Below are 24,406 nucleotides of genomic sequence, written 5' to 3'. Positions count from 1 at the left end.
ATGAACGTGGCAATTAATCTTAAAACTAAAGACCTATTCCAGACAGTCTAAAGAGGTGTTAGATTTCCAGTTAATTTATTTGGCCTGTGTCTTTTTATTGCATACTCTGACAAATATTTATCACTTATTTAAGCTCAAAATGAAGTTCTGCTTACTGGCACATTCAATTTCCAGAGGAGAAAGTGGTGTGCTCATTGCCAGATAGGAAGCATGTAGTCCAAGGAGAAGACCCAAATTCCTTTCTGTGTCTATTAGAGGTGATGACAAAGTACTGAGATCTGGTGTTGTAATCACTTCCTGGTCAGGCTAATTAAAAGAAACATAAGTTGAATGCTAGAATTGAGCTCCAACAAGAATTTTTAGGTGTGTCAGTTAATATTAACATATTTACCTCCACATACTGGCCAACACAGAAAGCATGCATTGACTCCCGTGTGTCCTCAAACTGTAAAGCAGCTTCCAAAGCAACAACTGGGTCCTCACCTGCAAACTGAGCTAATGGAAGAATGAGGTAGTCAGTCAGTATGATGTTGAAAACCTGTTTATGCCATCTAGTTTGGAAACAGAAGTAAATTTTATCTTTAATTAAGATGTTGATTCTCACCAAGTATGCTATTGCCAGTTAAAGACTGTGTTTGGAAGTCCTTTATATCATATACTTTCCCATCAATCACTGTCCAAAATCCTCCATCTTTGTTGTGGTTCTCTAGATCAGCTTTACGTATAAGCATCACCTCCTCATTATTTCTGCTACTCTGGCCAGTAAAAAATGAACCTAAAGGTATAAAACAGAATTGAGAATTTATCATCAGATAAACAGAAAAAGAGGGATTTTCCTCAGGTTCTTTTAACAGTTCCCTAACCAAATTCTTTACATCTGTTCAAAGGCCACTTCTCTTTTGATACATGTGAAGTCAAAACAGCTCAAAAAAGTTGGAGCACGTATTTCTGTCTACATGTTGTGCAACTGAATTGTCTTGTTTGCTGTAGCTTTTATAATTCTTTAATGTCACGCTGTCAAAGACGCAGCACTGCTCAACCGTACGGCTGCTTTGTTTGGAAGCAGAGGGGAACAACCAGCATTCTGGCAAATCACTGCTCTAGCTGTTTTGCCCTTCAAATTATTTCAGTTTTATTACATGCCTGCCCAGAACACATTAGTTGCGTATTTAATTTCAGTCTAAATACAGATTTTCAATAAAAGTTACATACACGAGAGCTCTTCCAATCTAGGTATCAATAAACTCTTTCATCTAGGCAAGAAACATCAGACTAACATTTACACACAAGTGCCTCACCTAAACTTGTCCTATTAGACTGAATTTTTGATGAGTTTTTGCCTTCCCCAACATACCACACTATCAGTGTTACTTTTAGCTCTCTTAGATTATGCCAACCATGTTTCATTCCTCCCTCTATCAATAAAATGCCCAAAGTCAGAAATGCACAATTTTCTTGCCCAGGTGGCCAAGAGAGCCAGTGGCATCCTGGCCTGCATCAGGAATGGTGTGGTCAGCAGGAGCAGGGAGGTCATTCTGCCCCTGTACTCTGCACTGGTCAGACCACACCTCGAGTACTGCGTTCAGTTCTGGGCCCCCCAGTTTAGGAGGGACATTGAGATGCTTGAGCGTGTCCAGAGAAGGGCGACGAGGCTGGTGAGAGGCCTCGAGCACAAGCCCTACGAGGAGAGGCTGAGGGAGCTGAGATTGTTTAGCCTGGAGAAGAGGAGGCTCAGGGGTGACCTTATTGCTGTCTACAACTACCTGAAGGGTGGTTGTGGCCAGGAGGAGGTTGCTCTCTTCTCTCAGGTGGCCAGCTCCAGAACAAGAGGACACAGCCTCAGGCTGCGCCAGGGGAAATTTCGGCTCGAGGTGAGGAGAAAGTTCTTCACTGAGAGAGTCATTGGGCACTGGAATGGGCTGCCTGGGGAGGTGGTGGAGTCGTCGTCCCTGGGGCAGTTCAAGGCAAGGTTGGATGTGGCACTTGGTGCCATGGTCTAGCCTTGGGCACTGTGGTAAAGGGTTGGACTTGATGATCTGTGAGGTCTCTTCCAACCTTGGTGATACTGTGATACTGTGATATTATATAAAAGTGCAGTGGGCAAAGACAATGTCTCTATTTCAAAGCTTTCACGTTACACTTTCTGTCACAGGTAGAATTCAGCATCAAAATGTGTAATGTACTACTCATTTCCACTGCAACTTTTCACACTCAAAATGCAAAATGGTACAAACAGTTCTTTAAAAAGTTGCACTGTACTCTACTTAATCCTACCTCTATGCGTAACTTTAAGAATTTAATGACAGAAATACTGCCACATGAACTGATTAACAAAAATTTGCACTCTAAAGTAGAATTCTCTTCCTGAGAGTAGTTGATAAAGTCACCATTTCTATACAGCTACTTAGCAAAAACATAAATACTCCAGATGCTACTAGTACGTACCCATTATTCCTGGCCATGCTAAATCCTCGCTGTCATCTCTTTCCTTTCCAGGGGCTAAATGGTTAAATCTATCTAGATGTTCTAGCAAGCCAGCCAACAGAGGGATAGCACCAGCTTCCTGCATTAATCCAGCATTTTTACTGAGTAGCAACACTATAGAAACAACCAATTCTGGAAGAAGAATGCCTAAAAAAACAGGAGGAAAGAAAAAAAAGAAGGTGTTCAGATTTAATTCAAGACCTGTATTTAAAGCATCATTAAAGTAAACCACTAGGCAATACATTCTACCTTCTATTACTGCTTTAGTACAAAGTTCTTGCTCTCTTCATCAGATTCACTCTCTTCTTCTCCCATCAACCAAAAGATTAATTTGACTCTTTTTCAGATACGTAAAACTTTCAAGAACACCCACAATGTAATTTTGTCATTTCATAGAAGGGGAGAAAAGGAGGGCAGCATAGAAAAACCTACCTGTTAAATCTCCATCCACAACTCGAGATACTTCTGCAAAATGCCTATGACTAGTAGAAGCAATGCTGGTTGCCACAGGAAGTATATCACCAATGTGTGTGCACAGAAGAGCAGTGTATTTCTTCAGTAAAGAGCCAACACCTAAAAGGTCAGGACCTGCATAAAAAAGAGGAAGAGCACAGAAGCTACTGTCATATTTAAGAAACAGACTTCAAAAGATGACCAACAACTTCAATTAAGAACCCATGTTTTCTTAAACTTTTAAAAATTGTCTAACAAGTTTATCAGCTAGGTGACATTACCTTCCAAAGAGAAAATTTCCTTTACTGAAAACAATTTAAAGAATCTACTTTCAAACTCTTTTTAGATAGACTAAGTAGCTAGGCTTCTAAATGAGACAAGAAGAAAAATTAAAATAAGACTTTGCTATCCTGTAAAAGGTATTACAGAAGAGGAGGGTTTTTTTCTTTTAAACATAGTTACTTACTGTATGCACTAGGGACCTGCCCAACACAATCTCCTGGGTAAAGTTTACTAACAAGCAGACGCTGAAAACGGAGCAACAGGTCCAGAGAAGCAGATCTCTCTTTGTTATTATGCTCATGATCCATGCAGGAAGAAATGCGACGAGCAACATCTTTTAGCTTGGCTATCGTCTGTGAAGCAATGTTCCTAATTGGTATAATAAGTATTATCAGGTATTTAAAAGAGAGCCAATAACAAAGACAATTCACAGCAACACAGGTTAAGTGCTAGAGTTTCACACAAATATATACAGGATGTTCCCTTGTTTGTAACAACAGTACCCATATAGTTGGTGGGTTTTGGAGGGGCATTTTAACAGGATTCATAAGGTACGTCAGTTTTACTCTTTTGGCATTAATCACTCAATACAAGAAACAATCTGACAGACAGCACTAGGCAATCAGTGAAAAAGCAGGAAAAAAACACTCTTAATAATCTCACATTTACCTCCTGCTACATCTGTTATGTGTTAAATACTGATGTAGTTGACATAAAGCAGCGTTCTCCTTAGCACCCTATTGGTTATGTATTCGCATCTCTTCCTTGGTGTCAGGAATTTAAATTCAGGTTGCTTCTCCATTTACAGACATAGCTACAATCTCCTTAAGGTGAAATACTCAGTTCTAAAAACAATGTTGCTAATTGTCATACTTCATAAAGGACAGGCTTTTGAACATTTGTCCTATATTTGTTACACAGACTTTCAGAGTACAAGAAGTATCAAAACCTTAAAAGCAAGGGAGTAAGTCTTTTTAAAAATCAAGCAATTAAATATAGAACTTTCCTGCTTAGCAAGCATAAAACTGCATAACTATAGACAAGCTAGGACAACATTCAATGTTTTTACTTCTGAAGAGCTAAAATGCTAGCAGGAGACTGTTTGACAACTAAAATTAGACATCCTTTAAAGTTTACTATTTCATAACTAAACAAATCTTCCAAAATAAAATAAAATAATGCAAATAAATTACCTTAGTAACTGCTGAATTAACTGAACTAATGGTAAACTTTGTTTTCCAGCTGATTCATAGATTCCAGTATTAATAAGGTCTTTGTCCAATGGAGTCCTGCTCCTGTGAAGTGTTGATGCATTTGCTTCTTGTTCATCAATTTCTTTTTCCTTCTGCGCTTCTTTTTTTGCTTCAATATCCTAAAAAAAGTAAAACAAGCTAAAGAAAGCACACAAACTACCATACTGAAAACATTGTGAAACATTTTGTTAACGACTATTCACAACAACAGGACAAGTTACTTTTTCCTATGCCAGAAATGAAACAATTCTTGCCACTGTGTACCATATATTCCATAACTAACACATGGGCACACCTTTTAAATACATATATAAAAAGGGAGAATGGAGTGTGTGTGTGGTTTGTGTGGGAAGAGAAACAATAGCAGACAAACTCCAAGTCCAGTTTCCACCAACGCAACAACTGACTTCTGCTCTCTGTACATTTACACATGCCAGCAGCTGCTGCAGTGTACAACTGAAGACGTGCTTACTCTCTATTTGTCAAAGTAACAAATCCAGTCCATTGCAGAGCTATAGTCATACAGAACTCTATGGAATCCAACTGAATCAGATTTCAGACAATGTAAATTAACCTGCAGTGCTGAGTGCCACCACCTAGATCACTTCCAGCAGATACCTGAAGCTGGCTCCAGCATCTCTGACCTATGCTACAATGAAAACCATAGAATGAATTGGGTTAGGAGGGACCTTAAAGATCATCTGCCGTGGGCAGGGACACCTTCCACCAGAGGTTGCTCAAGGTCCAGTCCAACCTGGCCAAGGAAGGGGCATCCATAACTTCCCTGTGTAATCTGTCCCAGCATCTCAACACCCTCACTGTAAATAACTTCTTTCCAATATCCCACTTCCAGCTTAAAGCCATTCCCCCTTGCCCTATCACAATAAGCTCTTGTAAAAAGTCCCTCCCCAGCTTTCATGTAGGCCCTCTTCATACACTAGAAGGCCACTCAAAGGTCTACCCAGAGCTTTCCCTTCTGCAGGCTAAATAGCCCAAACTCTCAGCTATAGGGGAGGTGCTCCAATCACTTGATCACCTTTGTGGCCCTCCTCTGGACCCAATCCAATGGTCTGATGTCCTCCTTGCATTGGGGGCCCCATAACTGGATGCAATACTCCTGATAGGATCTCATGAGAGCAGAGTAGAGAAAGAGAATCTACACCTCTTTCACCCTGCTAGTTATACCTTTTGACACAACCCAGGTGACGGCTGGCTTTCTGGGCTACAAGCAAACATTGCTGGCTCAAGTTGAGTTTTTTCCATCAACCAACAACCCCAAATCCTCCTCAAGACTGCTCTCAGATCACTCAGTGTTCAGTCTATATCTGTGTTTGGGATTGCCCAGGTGTAAGATCTTGCACTTGGGTTGTTGCACTTCATAAGGTTGGCATGGTTAAACCTCCCAAGCCTGTTCACATCCCTCTAGATGACATCCATTCCCTCCAGTGTGTCAACCAGGAGACTTTGTTAAGAAATCAAGAGGGCCTGCATATCTTTAAACACAGCCAAAAATTTTAATGCTAGGTTATGCATTCATGTAAAACTTCATGCATGCATTTTCTCTGCATCATAAAAGAGAAAATACACTTTCAAGAATAAAATTAAGAAGCAAGCAAAAACCATGTTTTTATTTTCACACACATGTTTACATAAATATGGCAATTTAAAGCAGTCTGCATAGATGTATCATCCCTTAAGCATAAGGATAGTCTTTGTCATAGTGTGCTAGTTTGAAGCAGGCTAGAATGTTTTGGTGAGAAAAAGTAGATAATTTAGCTGTGAAAAGGAAAACAATTGTGGTGTCAACTTCCCTCACAGTCTCGCTGAGATGTATGGGAACAAGAAGGGAAAACATTAGATAACATTTTCGCCATTTTGTTTTCACTCTCGGGCTGGGCTTTGACTGAGCTGCATCTCCCTAACATCTCCTGCAACTCACCTTTGCTTCTTAACCTCTTGGCTGAGCCTCTATTCTTCCTTAAGACTGGGGTAAGGTTGAGAGGGGCAGGGGGAAGGTGTGGGGGTGGTTGAGAGTCCCTCCTGGGCACTAAGGTTTCTGGGAGGGGAGTTGTGTCTCTGTATTACTTTTAACTTGTATATTTCTGTATATAACTGTATATACTGTAAAGATCTGCTTGTATATTGTGCTAGCTGTAAATAAATAGCTTCATTTATATTCCCAGAGTCCGGCTGAGTTAGCTGGGGTACCTTCTAAAGTGTGGGGGGGCGAGTAACAGCCAAACCACCACGCATAGTCAGTATCTGTCAAACGTTTAAAGCACTTTGAAATGGAACCTATGAAAATTTGGAATGCTGCAAAGAATTCATTCATGTTGAATTCTGAAGTAGTAAGGGTGAAATTTCTGCTGGAGAGATATAGGTGAATTCAAGGAAGGGAAGATCTCAAGAATCCACAAGAAAGGTGTTAAGTGCTTTGTAAAATTATGGTCCCATTACAGAGGTTTATGAAAAAGATTGTTACCATTGTTACAATCATCACTCTAGGCAAAACAAAACCAGTCTACTAGAAAGGAGAGTATGATTCATGCTTCCATATAAACATTGGCTTAAGTTTCAGGTCACAAGAGGATAACACTAGTCCACAAACTTCAGGAAACACTTGATAGACCTTACTCTCTATAAACAGAACTGCAAATATGTTGAAACATACCTGGATTTCTGCAGTAATAGCAGCATTTAGTGCAGACTCTAAGCCTCCATCAGCCATCAAGCTGCCCACTAAAAGGTCAATCATAAATCTACGTCCTGGACTTACATTCATTTCATTTCCTGAAACTAAGAATGCAAAAAACTATTAATGAACTACAAATGCAAGCACAAAAACCAAAAAGTTTAAAACCTTAGAACCAACCTCCACTGGGTAAGAGCGCTGAGAGAGCCCTAGCCCGCTCTTCTGCTGTTGGCAGCAACACAGACCATCCACTCTGCAGCACAGCTTGAGCAGCCGATTGCACGGTATTCAGAACACCTGCATTGCTTGCTAATGTTACCACTGTCTGTTTCAGGCTATTGAGCAGGATACTGCCCAAACCTAAGCCAAGGCATTCTGGATCCACCTGAAGACTAATGGCAGCATGAAGCTAAGAAAACAAAGGGAAGAAAAAGGACAAACTGTAATTAAGGAGAGATGTAAATCTCAAAGGAAAAAAAGAAAAAAATCTTGAAGCAACTGAGTAAATTCACTGACCAAGACAGTAACTTTCATCTGGGTAAAAACCAAACACATCCTGAATTTCAACTGCTATTCAAAGACTATGAACTACATTTCACTTTATCTCCTAAAACTCTGAACTTGAAGAATAACCTAAGCTGTTTCTTCTTCACTACAGTATGCCAGGAAAGTAGCACAACTTCAGTGACTGTCAGATACCTTCTAAAGAGGACACTCTTAAAAATGCTATTTAAAAGTCTTTGAAATGCTTCGAATCTCTGAGTGTATGGCTTATTGAGTGAATATACAACATACATCCATTTACATTTTGGTTTTATAGTTCTACTTTAATGCGGCCCAAAACACTGTTAAGAATGAACCAACCACTAGCTGCTGGATTTCAAAGAGCAGAAAATGATACTGTACTGATTTCACCTCTTCAATTATAAGAAATGTTTTAAATCACACAACCTCCACTATTTAATCCAAGCAATTTAGTGAAACATTTAACTCAATGACTGCTCAATGCATAAGAAACTTAACATACCTGAAGCCTTAGAAGGTTTAATGTTGCCACAGCCATACATTCCTTTTCCTGAGGGGGAGGCCAGTCAGAGGAGCCATCCATCCCCTCTGTCACTTGTTTTAGTAACAGATCCAGCTGCTCAAATGTCATGGGGCAAACATCCACCACAAAAGGCAACCGCAAGTCTATTGACCACTCTGAACATGATGACCAAGCAAAACTCTATAAATGGAAACAACATAAGAAGTTGAACAGTTATTTCCCAAATATGACACAGATTAGAGATAGGAGTGTAAAGCTAAGATTTGCCTTCTAACAGTAATAGAAGATGCAGAAACATCAGCATATCTGCTGAAGAAAACCCTCCACTCTCATCCTTCTAAATAGACTTAAAACCCTACCAATTCCATGAAAAAAAAAACCCTTATCACATTTCCCAAATTGCTGTCATGCCAATTCAGATACCTTCCTAGCTCTGCTGCAGGAAACATTCTGCTTCGCAACTCTTCCATTGCTCTATCAGATGAAAAACAAAATAGGTGAATAGCTACTTCTCGGAATACTCAATAGAGGGAAAACTTGTCATCTCTTGTTGGCAGAGGAACTGCACAAAATTTGTTTTTACAAAGCCTTCACAGTAAGAAATAAGAATGAAATAAAAAAAAAATCAGGTGAGCACATAAAGAGGGGTTAAGATTACTGTGCAGAACTAGTTTTAGTGACAAACTGTAATTAATACTTCAAAATAAAGAACTTACCTGAGCAGGCCCACAAGCAATTCCAATTATATGTTTTCTGTCTAATCCTGGGAGAGCTCTGGGCTCTGGTTTGGTGACTCGCAAAGTATCAAAATGTTGGCACTGATCATTGCTTCCCCAGCTGTGAACTTCACTATCTTCAGTCAGTGCTAAACAATGGGTAGAGCCAGCTGCCACATCTATCACCTTTTTTCCTGATAAAAAAGATGACAAATATTGACCACAATCAAGATGACAATCATTAAGAGAAAAATATCAGAGGTGAGGAAAACTGTGCTAATTACAAAAATTCTTGACATGTGTGAAGTGTTCATAGTTAAGTCTCATCTTTGTCTTAGTAGAGCATTAGAAGAGTACAGCAAAAGATAAACCAAATATTTAAAGATTCTTCAAAGACTGTATGGATTGTCTGGTTCATGGTTCTAAACAAGTTCTGATAATGTCTAGTGAACACAAGTGAATCACAGGTTGTTGTAGAAGTGACCCCTTTGCCTTGAGGCACTGTCTATACAGACGCAAACCATGGGGAGCTGTGTAAGTAGCTCAGCCCTGAGCTATCCACAAGTCACACACCAAACAGGGTACTGCTGCGCTGAGCCTTGGAATCCCTCAATAGTATTCCCTGAGTCTCAATTCAAGCCACTACACCGTTGCCCAAAAAACTAAGATAAAAAGAAGCTGGGGAGAGTTCAGAGTTGGTTTTAGCCAGTAGTCCTGTGTATCCAGACAATCGTAAGATCAGCCAAAAAGAAGTAAATGAAAAGCATGTAAGTGAACTCTACCCATGGATAAAGAAAGAGAAGGGGAAACTTCAAGACACTGCCAGATACAAACACGTCAGGTGGCATAACCCACTCTAGTATAGTTTGGCCCATAGTCACATAAATTAGGGGATAAAAGCCTTAAGATTTGGGTTAGAAACCAGGAGCTGCCTCTCCAGCACTACATCTAGCCTGCACAGAGACCTTTTTGTCTTGGTCAGGACACCAGCCAAGAGCACGCTTTCCTGGGACTGAGAGCCCTTACCTGGAAAGTTAAGCAAATATTTAGCATGTTCTAAGTTTGTAACCTTAGGTTGCATGTGTAATGTTTAGTGCACTTTTCAGGTTGTTATGGCATATTCTTGCTTTTAAACTGTAACAGCACATTCTTCCATTTTATGCACAAAAATGTGTGATAGTGGCATATTAGATTTGAGTGAAATTTAACTTAGTTATATGTTTGGGCCTTGCAGTTAAACCTGTAAGCAAAGATTAAATAAATCATCTGCTTCAACCTTGCAGTGACTGCCTAAGTACAAGAGTTCACAAGTCTTTAAAAAGCTATTTTTTAAAAATCTAGTTTATATACGTCCTTAGATACTTTTAAGGAAGATATTATTAAAAAATCTCATCCTCATCTATAAACCAAGCATAAAGTTACACTGCAGTTATAGTTCAGAAGTTACTTTCAATCAGATCATTCCTCATATATGAATAACAATTTTAAGAAAGACAAAGCAATAAAAGAGGTTCCCTTCCTCATCTTCCCCTACAGCATCTCTGCTTTCTCACCAGTGGAAGAAATAATCCTTCCTGTGTCACAAACTAGTCAAAAGTACTGGCAAAACCAGAAATTTAACACATTACTTATTGCCTCTGATTTCATATGCCTTAATCTAAGAACATATATTACAATGTATTTAAATACATTTTAAGTAGTCATTTATGTGAACCCAATAGAAGAAAACCAGTCAGAATAAAGACAACACAAGACAAGTAGCATTAAAATAATCCTAAAACAGAGTCTTTAATTCTACTACAATTTTAAAGGTGTGAACACAGAAGCAATGGGAAATGTGCACCATTACCTTTTTCAACTGAATCAACATAAAATATGACTGAGTACATAGGCCTCAGAGTTCAGACCAGTAGTGTTTGGTAAAAGACTCCAACAACAGCAAAAGAACTTTGGAGTATTTCCAGCTACGGTACTTACCTTTCAAGCCTTCCAGCAGTTTGGGATATCGAACATGCTCTTCTGTTCCATGCCCAAGTCTCTGATTGTCACCCTTCCCCCAGGTGTAGACCTGGCCATCTTTGGTTAGAGCAATAGAAAACTGATTCCCGCAGCGTACTTTCACAACATCCAGTTTTTGAAGTCTTTCTATCAACTTGGGAGTCTTGCAACCTTCACTGCCTCCTCTTCCCAGTTTTCCATAATCTCCATCACCCCAAGACCACACTTGACCTTTAAATCAAGAGAAAGAAAACAAAAATACTTATTTTGACATATAATAGTGACGTATTTTGACATAAAATAACTTTTTTTAAATGTCATAAAGCCACCAGTATTCACCAAAAAAATGAGATTCTCTAAGTTAGGAATTACTATAAATTAATTTCTATTGTTCATGAAAATAAGAGGAAAGAAAAAGACTTGAAGTTTTCACATTGATAAAATGTGTGTAACACTGATATGCGTGTAACACATAAGATGTAATGAAAAACCACCAGTGCACAAGAAGGTCTTAAAAACATGTTAAGTATAGGATTTATTGTTAATCAAGCCTGCAATATGATCTCTGGTTAAAATCTGCCTTCTGTTGTTATTATGTAATATCTACCTTCTTATTTATAAGAACTTGCAAAATCTTTTTCCTAAGTAAATAGTCAAGTTGTCAGCAAAATCTGTTTTAACTTTCAATTCTTGTCATTATATATTTAGTAGTGTGTATCAAAAGAATACAAAATCTAAGCCCTGATGCAAGAACTTAGACATAACTCAAGTCATTCTGCCTAATGAAAGGTTCAAGAAAGGTAAAACCATTCATGTTCAAAAAGAGAAAGTCTTGGTTGATTTTCTGATGAATTTATGTTCTCTACTTGCACAAGCTGGTACCCACAAAAACGTCTCAGCCAAAAATGGCTTTCCATTTCCTGGATGAGCAAATATTTCAGCTATTAAATGCTGCATATCACCACTACCAGCTGCATTTTAAAATAACAGCTAGCTCCCAAGCACCAGCTGCTTTCTGAGGTATGACTCTGGGGCTTAACCTCACAAAGAGGAATTCAGGTTTTTAAGCTGTCTCACCCTAGGCACTTTGCTCAGATTGCTGGGAAGCAGAACTTCAATACAACCTCTCCTTGGCACTTCCCAAGGGTCAACACAGACAACTCTCCTACTCAAAATCTGGCTGCTGTGACAATGTGAGTTATTTGCACTATGAGCAAGAGACAGACTTTTATGTACATGTATGTAGTACTTTTTGCATAAACTGAAATATATCACAGGATGAAAGGATGTTAGGGGTTGGAAGGGACCCAAAGAGATCATTGAGTCCAACCCACCTGCCAGAGCAGGACCACACAGTCTAGCTCAGGTCACAGAGGGCTTTCCAGACGGGCCTTGAAAGTCTCCAGAGAAGGAGACTCCACAGCCTCTCTGGGGAGCCTGTTCCAGTATTCTGTGATCCTTATAGTAAAGAAGTTTCACCTTGTGTTGAGGTGGAACCTCCTGTTCTACAACTTATGTCCACTGCACCTTGTCCTATCACAGGGAGCAAGTGAGAAGAGCTTATGTCCCCTCTCCTGACACTCAGCCCTCAGATATTTATAAACATTTATTAAATCCCCTCTCAGTCTTCTCTTCTCCAGACTAAAAAGCCCAAGTCCCTCAGATTCTCCTCATAAGGCACTGCTCCAAGCCCCTTATCATCCTTGTACCCTTCTGCTGGACCCTCTCCAGCAGATCCCTGTCCCTCTTAAACGGAGAAGCTCAAAACTGAACACAGTATTCAAGATGAGGTCTCACCAGGGCAGAGTAGAGGGGGAGTAGAACCTCCCTTGATCTGCTGGACACACTCTTCTGAATACACCCCAGGATCCCATTGGCCTTCTTGGCCACAAGAGTACATTGCTGTCCCATGGACAACTTGTTATCCACCAAGACTCCCAGGTCCCTCTCCACAGGGCTGCTTTCCAGCAGATCACCTCCCAGCCTGTATTGGTGCAGTTTGTTATTCCTCCCCAGGTGCAGGACTCTGCACTTGTCCTTGTTGACCTCACTTGGTCCCTCTTTGCCCAGCTCTCCAATTTGTCCAAGTCTCACTAGATGGCCTCACAGCCTTCAGCTGTATCAGCCAAGCCTCCCAGTTTGGTGTCATCAGCAGACTCTGTTCCCTCATCAATGTCATTGATGAAGATGTTGAACAGGACTAGACCCAGCACTGATCCCTGGGGGACTCCATTGGTTACATCTCTCCAGCTGGAGCTGGCACCATTGATTACCACTCTTGGAACTCTATCTTGTAACTAGTTCCTAATCCACCTCACTGCCTGCTCTTCCATTCCACACTTCCTCAGCTTGCTCACTAGGTTGTCATGGGATACGGTGTCAAAGACTTTCCTAAGGTCAAGGTAGGCTACATCCACCAGTCTTCCTCAATCTACCCATTCAGTTACGGCATCATAGAATGCTATCAGGTTAGTCAAGCACGATTTTCCCTTGGTAAATCCATGCTGACTACTCCTGATAACCTTCTTCTCTTCCAAGTGCCTTGAGATGCCCTCCAGCAGGAGCCACTCCATTTTTCCAGGGAGGGAGATGAGGCTGACTGGTTGAACACTTCCCTGCAACCTCTTTCTTGCCCTTTTTGCAGCCTGGAGTGCCATTGGCTCTCCTCCAGTCCTCAGGCACCTCTCCCGTCTGCCACAATTTGGCAAAAATGACAGACAGTGGCAGAGTAATATCAGCCACCCTTGGGTGCATTTCATCAGGGTCCATGGACTTGTGAATGTTCAGTTTGTGTAACTGATCCCTAACCCAGTCTGCACTGACCAGTAGGGATCACTCCCTCCTCCAGGCTTCCTCTCATTCATCCAGGGTCTGGAGAACATAGGGGAGTTCAGCCTTAGGTGTAAAGACTGAAGCAAAGGAGGCATTCAGCAACTCTGCCTTGTCTCATCCTCAGTTATCAAGGCTGCCTCCTCATTCAGCAGTGCCCCCACACCTTCCCTAATTCTTCCTTTTCCTATTGATACATTTGAAGAAGTCTTTCTTCTCTTTTACTTCCTTTGCCAGCTTCAGTTCCAAGAGAGCTTTGGCCTTCCTTGTTGCCGTCCTACATGCCCTGACAACTTCTCTATAGTTCTCCCATGAATTGTTCTTCTTCCATGAATTGTACCTGAAATTTCCTTCAGGAGCTCCTTGCTCAGCCATGCAGGTCTCCTAGCACATCAACCAGACTTTTTACTCAGGGGAACACACCTAGCTCGGACTTGGAGGAAGTAGCTTTTAAAAATTAACCAACTTTCTTGGGCTCCTTTACCCTCCAGATCCTTAGCCCATGGGATTTCTGCAAGCATGTCTCTGAAGAGCACAAAGTTAGCTCTGCAGAAGTCCAGGGCTGCAATTCTACTTGTTGGTCTGCTTCTACCCTGTATAATACTAAACTGCACTATGTCTTGATCACTGTCCTCAAAGCTGTTTCCAACCTTAACGTCCTCAACCAGCCCCTCTTTATTAGTTAATACAAGGTCCAGCAGTGCACCTCTCCTTGCTGCTTTCTCCACTACCTGCATCAAGCAGTTACCATTGATATCCTGCAAGAGCCTTTTGGACTGGCTGTGTGAGCTTTCCAGCAAATATCAGGGTGACTGAAGTCACCCATGAGTACCAAGGAGTTAGCTCCAGAGGCTACCTCCAATTGTCTGTAGAAGGCCACATCAACATCTTCCTCCCGGTCTGGTGGTCCATAATAAGACACCTACAACAATTTCACTTCCTTTCCCATATCCCTTAATTCTTACCCACAAGCTTTCAACCCACTCTGCCTCCTTCCTTGTACAGAACGCAGCACATTTCAGTTGCTCTAGCACATAGAGAACAGCTCCCCCACCTCCTCTTGCTGGTCTACCTTTCCTGAACAGTACATAGCCATCCATAGCAACATTCCAGTCGTGGGATCTGTCCCACCATGTTTTACTGATGGCAATTATGTCATAGTCATCCAGCCTAATGCAGATCTCCAGCTCCCCCTGCTTATTTCCCACGCTCCATACACGGGTATATAAGCATTTCAGGGAGGGAGTTAATCTATTGCATTTCACTCTTGCAGTCTGACTATTCCCAGACACTTTCATGGCCACCAACCTAGCAGTAAGTTCTGCATGTGCTGATTCCTTATTACTTGATCCCCATGGTACATATCTGTAAGACTTTAGAGTTCTTGTGTGTCCCCAGCATGCTGCAAGGTAGCAGGCTGAAGGCTCTTATTACATATTTACATATTCATAATAAACATATTGCATGGAAATATATCTGCATACATGATCATGCAAAATGTACAAATGCACATATATGTATTTCCCCCAAAGGAATTTCAGCTTCAAATTCTTACACAGTTCAAGACACTAGAAATAAGCATATCTGCAGTATAAACTTCATCAGAATGAAAGGAAGAAAAGATAAATGTGAAGCATTAAATAGCATTTTACTACTAACCGTTTTCAGTAACTGCAAGAGTCTGAGCATCTCCACTCCCACAAGAAACATCAATAACTTTGAGTCCTTTCAGCCCTGTGACCAGCATCGGGATGGTCTGATCTTCATTGGAACCTTCAAAACAAAGCAGTTGTGAGAAGCAAAACAAAGCAGGTGTGGGAGATTCTTTCTGGGTTTTTTTTGCTTGTGGGTGTTTTGTTGGGGAGTGTGATGGTTTGGTTTTCTTTTCAGATTTGAGCATCGTAACTTGTTAGCTCCTTTATCACTTCCTAGGTATACATTTAGCCCATGAGATAGTATTTGCTTCACAAGGAAGGGAAAAGAGATCAGTGTAGAATTTTCTTCTCCATTCTACTGCTTATTTTCACATACTTCACAGAAATGTAGTGGTTTTGAGACAATCCCTCCCACAACTATTTCAATTCCTGTGAAACTACATTTGGTTCTCAAATCAGCTTTAGCTACACTGAATAGATGATTCAAGACAGGCACTAAACAAATGTTCAACAAATAGCTCACTTCAAGGTATCAGGTAACATACCATGACCAAGTCTGCCATAGTTTCCTCGCCCCCATGTATACAGCTCTCCTTCAGCAGTAACAGCTGCACTATGGGTGCTTCCGCATGCAATATGAACAACATGTTTCCCAGCTTGCTTTCCAGATAAAGCAGATATCATCTTAGGCTCCTCCAGAGGGCTAAAGAGAAGATGACATTATCTCAGAAAAGGTGATCTGATGAGTAGATGCTAAAATGTGACACTCCCTTGTCAGACAACAATTGGTGCAATTCCATCTGCAAATCTCATTATTAGTCTGAAGTATCAATACATAAATAGAGCCATAAAAATTAAGTTCAGATTGTTCAACAACATGCAAACCTTTGAAGGAAGGTCTGACAACTATTATTTCCATTTCAAATTAATGTAGTGTTTATTAAAAAATAGTCTATTATAAATAAAGATTATCTTAGTTATTATAGCTGAACTATCTCATGACACTGCTAACCCTTCACAGGGAATTCAGCACTGGGGGCAGACACTTGCAACACTATATTCATACAGAAGACTTCTACTCAAAAGCAGTATAGTAATGCTACTGCATAACAAAGAGGGGGAAAAGAGCATGATACATACAACATGCCTGCATAGAAAATGGTGACATCTGAATCAATGTTGGAAGATTGTGTGAATGTGTTTATATACACAACTAAATAGCTTTTACTATGAACTCAGAACACTGATAAACAAATTATTATTACATACACTGTATCCCCATGACCTAATCTTCCACCATCTCCACAACCCCAAGAGAAAACTTCACCATTTGCTGACAAAGCAAGATAGTGATGACCATCTGAATGAGCTGCTATCTTCACAATGTTTCTGGAAGCGAGACTCTGCACCAGCTGTGGTCCCTGTGAACCAAGCAAAAGCAATACACTCTCAAAAACCGCTCGTCTTTTCCATCGCTTGTCTATATGCACAACAACTAGGGAACATTTCCTAAGGTTTTATTCTAACTGTGCATTCAAGTTAATTAGGCAGAGGTATAAATGAGATTTAAAAAAGGTCAGATCTGCTATTTCAGTCTGACAACAACAGTGCTTTGAAGTTTCTTGTTACCATCCTCATAGGCTCTTCAGTATATAAGAAAATGGTGTTCAATGGGCAACTGAAGTGACAAATATTTCTGTTCTAGTATGGTTTTGAGAAACTACAGAGTTCAGGCACAATGTTACATGACTGAAAAATAAATGCCATTGCGTATCTGCCAGTTTCTAAGTTGTTACAAGGCCAGCATACCAATGAAAGCAATTATCATTGTATTCATAACCTCTAGCCTGATAAAAAATTACAGAAACCAGATGCATTTCCTCAAATCAATACAAGAGATGAAAATCGCTCTTTCTGAAGCTTCAAAAACAACACAGAAGCTGAAAAAAAACAAAGCATGCCTCTATCTGCTCTTACAAAATACTGTAAAATGTTAAAGGAGCAGACTTATGCTATGAAGTAATACAGAAGTAATGCAAGCAGGTGAAAAATCACTCACCAGGGTATCGCTGTTGTATGCTTGTGTATAAACTCGTCCATTCCTACATAATATTAGAAAATGTTTCTCTGCACAGGCAACCTGAACAATGCCAAGATTGGCAAGTCCTTCACATTGAATTGGACCATTCACATTAGCATAATATTTCCAACCTATTAAACCCCAAGCAATGACCTCTTGCAGAGACCCCTGGAAGACAAGAAATACTGTAAGCACTAATTTTGAAATATGCTACTTATTAAACTGCACAGAGCAGACTATTTTTTTAAAACCTAAACATATGCCAAACACACTCAAATCTGTGATAGTAATTACTGCCACTAGTCAATAAAGCGAGCTCAGAAGTTTGGGGTTTTTTTTATTTTATTTTTCATACCTCAGACTCTTAACATTTAAAATAAAAAAATCTAGTCCTGAATATTTACTCTGATAAACACAGGAAGCAGTTCAAAATATGTCAGAATTAGCCATAGTGCTGTGATAATGGTTCACAAACCATCAAATTGTACTCCAAGGCTGACTGAAAGAGTGCTGATGTAAAAGGAAATATTAATGTAAGACACACTTGGGCAACTCAAGGTTACCTTCTGAAAATCAAAAAAGGAATTTGAAGAAATTTAGGATTTGTCTTCTATCAAAAGTGAAGATCAGTTAAACTTTTAGGAAAAATGTCTTACGAAATTCGATGTTGCAAACAGTTACCTTATGAGATGTAGGAGAGCTACACTGTGGAGGCATACAGGGAGTGGCCAGACGATCTAAATGAGCCATGATCACTACTGCTGTCTGTCTCAGATCAATCGCTAGCTCATTGTCCTGTGGTAGAGTCAAGTATCTTAGAAAACTTTCATTTGGACTCAGGGGGTAAGTCAGGAGCTACAGAAGAGGAAAAAAAGCAGTCAGAAGAATATTCAGGGTATTTCCATACCGATGTCACATACAGATACACAATATATTTCACATATGCTGAATATCTGCACAAGTTCAAGAGAAATCAAATTAACTCTGCACATCCTCTGTTGAGAAAATAGAGACATATTGTGAAGAGACAGCTACAAGCGTAATAAAACAACTGATCAACTATGTTTTATTAATGCCGATAATAATCATTAAGAGTCACAGTACAACTAACTTCAAACATAATTAAAAACAATGCTAGTATGCAGAAAAGTTTAACTGTCTACATCTCTAGTTATCACAAAAGCTTTAACACTGAAACACAATGCTCACATCTAACCATACTGGGACATTTCTCCTGCTACCTCAAGAAACTCAAACACATACAAACCCAAAGATGGTGTACATACATCTTAAGGAAAAACACTACTCCAAAGTTTCTTTGGATTTTATAATCACTGTAGGCAGACAAATGAAATTCAACATTAAGAATTCAAAAGGTAAGTACCTGAATCTCTTCCTCAGCATTGGGCATGTCTTTATTACATATTATACTCTGAAATCTTTGTAGTAAAGGTAGAAGTGGTGCACTCGTTCCCTGTGCAGATCGTTCATTATCTGTCTCCCTTGTTCCATTATCCCAGAGCTGAAGCAACAACATAACTGCAGACAGCATTTGGCTGAAAGAGGAAGTTTACACCATCTAAGAACAAGCATTCCTAAAAAATGTTGTTTTAGGCTATCCATATAATTAATTTTCTACATTTTGAAGTTCAGCAATATCAGATGTCACAGCTTTCAATTTTAAACAGACTCAAAATAACAGAACACTGCTTTTGCAATCTAGCTAAGATTACTGAAAGGATTCACACGCTTTGAATTGCAATTGTGATGATAAACCCAAACTCATGGAAACTGAAGATAGGCACTACCCAGGCCAGCCTCCAACAGACTGTGATGGTTAAGCATTAGCATACTTATATATCTCACCTTAGTGTACCTCTCTGCACTGCCAGTTCTAGCAATATGGCAAGTGCTAAGTGCTGATCTTGTAATGGAATGTTTCCTGGTCCTTTAGTACTGGGAGTTCCATGCACATCTCTGTTTAAAAGTCAAACAACATACACTAAGAAGTAATTTGTAACAATACATACTTGCTTACCAACAGCATCTACAATACACCACGTACCACTAAACTCACAGAAAAATATAAAATTGGTAACAAAATGAAAACAGTTGAGAAAAGTTGATACATTCCACACAATGAATTTTCCGAGTGACAGCTAGGCTTTAACACTGCCTCAAGCTTCATTATCTTCTCTATAGCTCTATTAAACATGCCAAGATCACAAAAAACATTTTTCACAGGTGAAATTCAAATATCCTTTATGATATTGACTACAAGGATGATGTTCCAACATTCCAAAGGTAATTAATTTCTAGTAACTATTGCAAAAGAGTAATGTTCAGCTACCTTAAATAACAATGGAGTTAAAACAGGAGCACCAGAAGTCCAACATTAGTGTATTTTCTTTCATGTGCACAGAAGCCTGCATTACTATACTAGAAAGATACAATTAAGTGTATATACACTGTATTACCAGATCACTCTTCATGTGGCTACACTGTGTATGAATGACACTATTTTCCAGGTCAATCTACAGGCAGAATTCTTAGATTTTTCTTAACCAATTAAAGGAATTGCCTCATATTTTAAAGCATAATTTGAACAGTTCAGTATTTTTTTGCTTGTTTATATAACATTAGAAAAGGAAAGCAATCTTTTGAATTTTCCATAAAATACGTTTATGTCATCAGCTGCTAAGAGATGTATATTTGCCATTTAACAGCTACTTCAGTAATGCTCAAAAAAGAAAAAAAAGAAACTTACCCAGTAACAACAGACCTTAGGAATTTAGTAGCTCTTTCCACTACTTCCAGCCATACAGAAGATACAGTCCCTTCATCAAAAAGGGAGGCTTCTGGTAGAGCTCGGAGTGCATCAAGTGATTCCTGTAGCAATTCACTACACAGGTCTGCATCTTCACCTGTGGAACACAGTAACACTGGCTATGCTCCCAGGCTTCACATCACAATGTTTCATGATTTTTTTTTTTAACTTCAAGCTTATTTAAGTTACTTAATAATATGTACAAAGTTCTCAATTTTCACATAACATTTGACTGCAAGACCTCTAAAGTACCATCTGCTGAACAGAAACATAGGTTTAGGAAGGTGACAACTCTTAAACCAGTTCTTCACACTATGTGCCTGCTGAGATATCTGCTAGGACTGGCTGGACAAAGAGTGAGCCAAACGGCTGCCTTCTGAATAAACAGCACAAACTGAGAAAAACAAGCAGGTTCAAGTGGCAAAGATGATATCTTTGATAGCCTCTGCAACTTGACAAATTAAACACAAGTTTCACACTACCACTCCAAACTTCATTTATAAGCTGCCACTATCACGTAGCAATACAGTGTATCAACCTTGTCTGGAGAATAAGCTTACCTTTTCTGAAATCTGGCATTAAAAATACATTCTCTTCATAAAATCCCAAAGTGTCTTCCTATGCACAAAGGTATACCAACACAGCACAGAGCACTGGTAGTGCCTTGGATGGTTTTGATCAGCAAGAATGTTGCTGATATTTATGTAGTTCTATGCATTTTTTTAATATACACAGATGCTTTAATGAATCATCTATAGTCCAGTAAGAAATATATGCAATATGCCACATGGCAGACCTACCTGATCTCCAGGCTCTACGAAGGAACGCAAATGCAAATGAAAGTGCTGCTCGGGATCCAACTCGGGCAAGTCCTTCTATACCTTTGCCTACAGGTCTTGGGCTGAATCATAATTTTGTATTAACTATTTGTGTAACTTGAATATTCAACAATTTGATAATTTAGATACATGCATGCATATATAACTACACAATTTTTATTCATAAAGTATTGTAATTGTCTCTTGAGAATGAAGGTGATCAACATCAAAATGTCAGCAACTGAAATGCAACTTCGGCTGCTTCAAAGATCAACCAATTCCACCCCCAAGAGCAAAAAGCTTCACATCAGAAAAATCACATTGGCATAACTGACTGCCATCAACAAGCCTATAGTTACTCACAATGAAATTATGATGATGTATTCAAAACATACAGATGTCAATATATTTCATGTACTCATTTACTCAGGAAGTTTATAAACTTCTAGTTAATTTGGACCACATAAACTATGATTAGAGGTTGGAGCTTTTTAAATGAATCTTCAGTTACTGGTAATTCCAACAATTTTGTCATTTATCTTTCCACTTAAGGGTCAATATTACAACTTTTTCTTTGCAGCTTCTGTGTTGGTGCATGTAAGAGAATGAAATAGTTTGAACTCTTTTGAACACACACTGGGGCCACATACATTTCTGTGAAATTTCTTTTTATGCAAACAATCACAGTAAATTTAAATAAGCTTTCCTTTGTACTTAACAACAGATTCCCTACTGTTTCCTCTCAGAAAGACACCAAGTCTTTTTGATCTCATGTGGTAAGAAAGTGAATTGCTTAGGACTTTTTCAAGAGAGAAAAAAAAATCCAACTAACATTTTAAGCAGTCTGATATATTTAAACATACCACTGTTCTTTTTTATCGAAACTGGGGGGGGAGGGAGGAGGAATGATTGAGAGAACAAATCTTTTACAGAAAGATCAGTCAGAATTCCAATCCTATAATAACTTGTCATGATATCTACTTACTATCTCCTTTCATTTTTTAAGCTCAAAGCAATCTAACAAAAATTTCCTTGGCTGAATTGCTCATTCTGTCAGACAGCTACCTTGTTCAGCTTTCTTAATGTTTCCTATGTTATGTGCTTTAATGTTGTCTATTTCAGGTCTATAAGCTGTTTAGACACAGAAAGTAATCCCCAATCATTTCTTATTCAGTTAGTTCCCCAGAAACAGTTTCATATAAGATGTACACTTAGAGCATTTGTCATGCAAGCTAAGGAAAATGATGATTAACTTTTATGTATTTGTATTTTTAAATTGGTTGGGTTCCTTAACAGAACAAGCATTGACCAAAAAAAAACCAACATGAAGTTATTAGAACTACATAACCTCCATAAGAATAATTTCCAAAACAGGCTTATTCATACTTTCTAGTTGAGTAGAATGAAAGGGATGCCTCAACAGATACACACTTACAGCCTTAAGAGCAGCATCTAAAGCAATGTATTACAATAAGAACCTAACAGTACAGACAGCGATGCTATAAGCAATCATCAGCCAAGGAGGAAAGCTGTGTGGCAGCTAACACCACATAAAAACTACATTAAGAAATAAGAAGTGTTTTTTATTGATACATTTCACAAGGAGGAAGAAAAAAAACATCATTTATTCATGTATTCACTTATTCATGCATATGCTCTTACCTTTTCTTATCCACAGCTGGCAGAGGAATACTACTGCTTTTCCACTTAACTTTGACATTCTCCTGAAGAACTGTTCTATTCAACGCAATGAAATATCGTTCCAGGATAACTAGCCTCTGCTTTAGCCTCATAGCTGAAAGAGCTGTTGTTGCAGTTTGTGCAGCCAGAGTTTGTTGTTCCTTCACTAGTACATGAAGGCATTCCTTCAATTCATTCACATCTAAGAATCAGAGGAAAGTATCATTTTATGAGTGTTCAACTTTCATATATACTGTGTCAAGAAAAATCAAGACAAACTGAAAACTCTGAACCAACCAGAAGTCTAAGCCTCAAAATGTAGTGAAACTCATTGTTACCATACCTAATGCACACATCTCTTACTCACAGTATTTCATAATCACAATCAGAATAGCTGTTTAGGGAAGTATCATCAAAACTATTGCTGTGAACACATACGAAGTTTCGTATTTTATGCCACAGAAAATATTTATGCACTAAAAGTTACCAAATTCTTATCATCATCTGACCTCAGAGGTCGACTTGTCTTAAGTGCAAGCAACCACCTTACAAGTCCTCGCAAGGATACACTTCCATTTTGAACTGATACACATTATCTTAAGTTTCTCACAAGTTACAAAGCTGCTCTCAGAAGCTCTAGGATCACTGCCAAGTGTTGCTGAATTTTTGAAAAAAATAATGTCAGAAATTTAAGATGCTTTCAAATACTTTTGGCAAGTAAAAAGACCAACAACAGAGAATCAGTTCTTCGATAACCAGAAAAAACAGCTAGCAGCTCAAAGTTCTAGTATTCTAACAGCACATAGTATCAAGCACAGTGTCAAGCACCAAAGAAAAAAAAAGGAATTGTGTAGTTTTACAATTTTTTGTGTTCTTTGTAGCATGGGAAAAACATCAACAAAATGTATGTTTGGAAAGGTTCATAGGTATGCTTAGAAGGGCTCTTTTCAACCTTTTTGTTCACAGTCTGATCACTGGGCCACCCTACCCTGCTTTGCACCAAGCCAATTAACATTTGCTGCCTTGCTGTTAAACAAAGTACCTTTGTTTAACTGACACCTGACTAAGGGGTACCAAAAAAACCCCTATCTGCATGTATTTAACAATGTTTGTGAGAAGATGGGACACAACCTTAAAAAAAATAAACAATCCACAACAAAACAAACCACAGAAATCAACACCTTTTTTTTTGTGTGTGTAACAGATGCCTCCAGGAAACAAAACTTTAGAGACTACTGTAAGCGCGCCTAGAGTTGAAAATTTTATCTAAGTATAATGGGTTTTGCAGCTACATCCCTATAAAGTACTTTGAAGTTTTGTCCTCACTCTGCAATGCATCCTTGCTACCCCAGCAGAGAATTCAAGTGGCCTTCTCTGCCACCAGATCACATTGCAGTCACTTAGCCATCACTCCAGCCTGTTTTTAACATTGCTACTCACATTTCACTGTTTCATAACTTGTTAGATTCCTTTCCTTGAGACAATTTACACCTTTCCACCTGACTATAAAGAACAACTTTTTTCAACAATACATTAATAAGCATTTCTTGCAATTTAGACCTTAAAAAGCACAGCTATTACAGACATTTAT

At 39.1% G+C, this 24,406-nt stretch overlaps 1 protein-coding gene and 1 long non-coding RNA gene across 4 annotated transcripts in view; one reads left to right on the top strand and one right to left on the bottom strand.

Moving 5' to 3' along the window:
- HERC2 (HECT and RLD domain containing E3 ubiquitin protein ligase 2) overlaps positions 1-24,406 on the bottom strand; it is a 118,017-nt gene that overhangs the window by 65,240 nt on the left and 28,371 nt on the right. For 2 of the 3 annotated variants that reach the window (XM_064143509.1, XM_064143511.1), the window contains 22 exons: positions 22,798-23,017; positions 21,118-21,218; positions 20,258-20,414; positions 19,357-19,467; positions 18,875-19,046; positions 18,172-18,345; positions 17,470-17,658; positions 16,680-16,831; positions 15,956-16,113; positions 15,415-15,528; positions 10,906-11,157; positions 8,929-9,122; positions 8,192-8,392; positions 7,345-7,573; positions 7,144-7,268; positions 4,413-4,591; positions 3,404-3,588; positions 2,917-3,072; positions 2,446-2,631; positions 605-775; positions 392-495; positions 156-306 (listed from right to left, as the gene is read on the bottom strand). In XM_064143509.1, the coding sequence (XP_063999579.1) occupies positions 156-306; positions 392-495; positions 605-775; positions 2,446-2,631; positions 2,917-3,072; positions 3,404-3,588; positions 4,413-4,591; positions 7,144-7,268; positions 7,345-7,573; positions 8,192-8,392; positions 8,929-9,122; positions 10,906-11,157; positions 15,415-15,528; positions 15,956-16,113; positions 16,680-16,831; positions 17,470-17,658; positions 18,172-18,345; positions 18,875-19,046; positions 19,357-19,467; positions 20,258-20,414; positions 21,118-21,218; positions 22,798-23,017 (3,681 nt within the window). The remainder of the gene's footprint in view (positions 1-155; positions 307-391; positions 496-604; positions 776-2,445; positions 2,632-2,916; positions 3,073-3,403; positions 3,589-4,412; positions 4,592-7,143; positions 7,269-7,344; positions 7,574-8,191; positions 8,393-8,928; positions 9,123-10,905; positions 11,158-15,414; positions 15,529-15,955; positions 16,114-16,679; positions 16,832-17,469; positions 17,659-18,171; positions 18,346-18,874; positions 19,047-19,356; positions 19,468-20,257; positions 20,415-21,117; positions 21,219-22,797; positions 23,018-24,406) is intronic. The other variant, XM_064143510.1, reaches the window with a different exon arrangement.
- On the top strand, positions 6,351-7,968 carry LOC135175417 (uncharacterized). The gene is made up of 2 exons (XR_010302351.1): positions 6,351-6,461; positions 7,499-7,968. It is a non-coding gene; the product is annotated as an uncharacterized LOC135175417 (long non-coding RNA).

Source organism: Pogoniulus pusillus, chromosome 5 (assembly GCF_015220805.1).
Source record: "Pogoniulus pusillus isolate bPogPus1 chromosome 5, bPogPus1.pri, whole genome shotgun sequence".
NCBI lineage: Eukaryota > Metazoa > Chordata > Aves > Piciformes > Lybiidae > Pogoniulus > Pogoniulus pusillus.
Note: the sequence above shows the minus strand (reverse complement) of the source record. Positions and strands in the feature narration are given on the sequence as shown.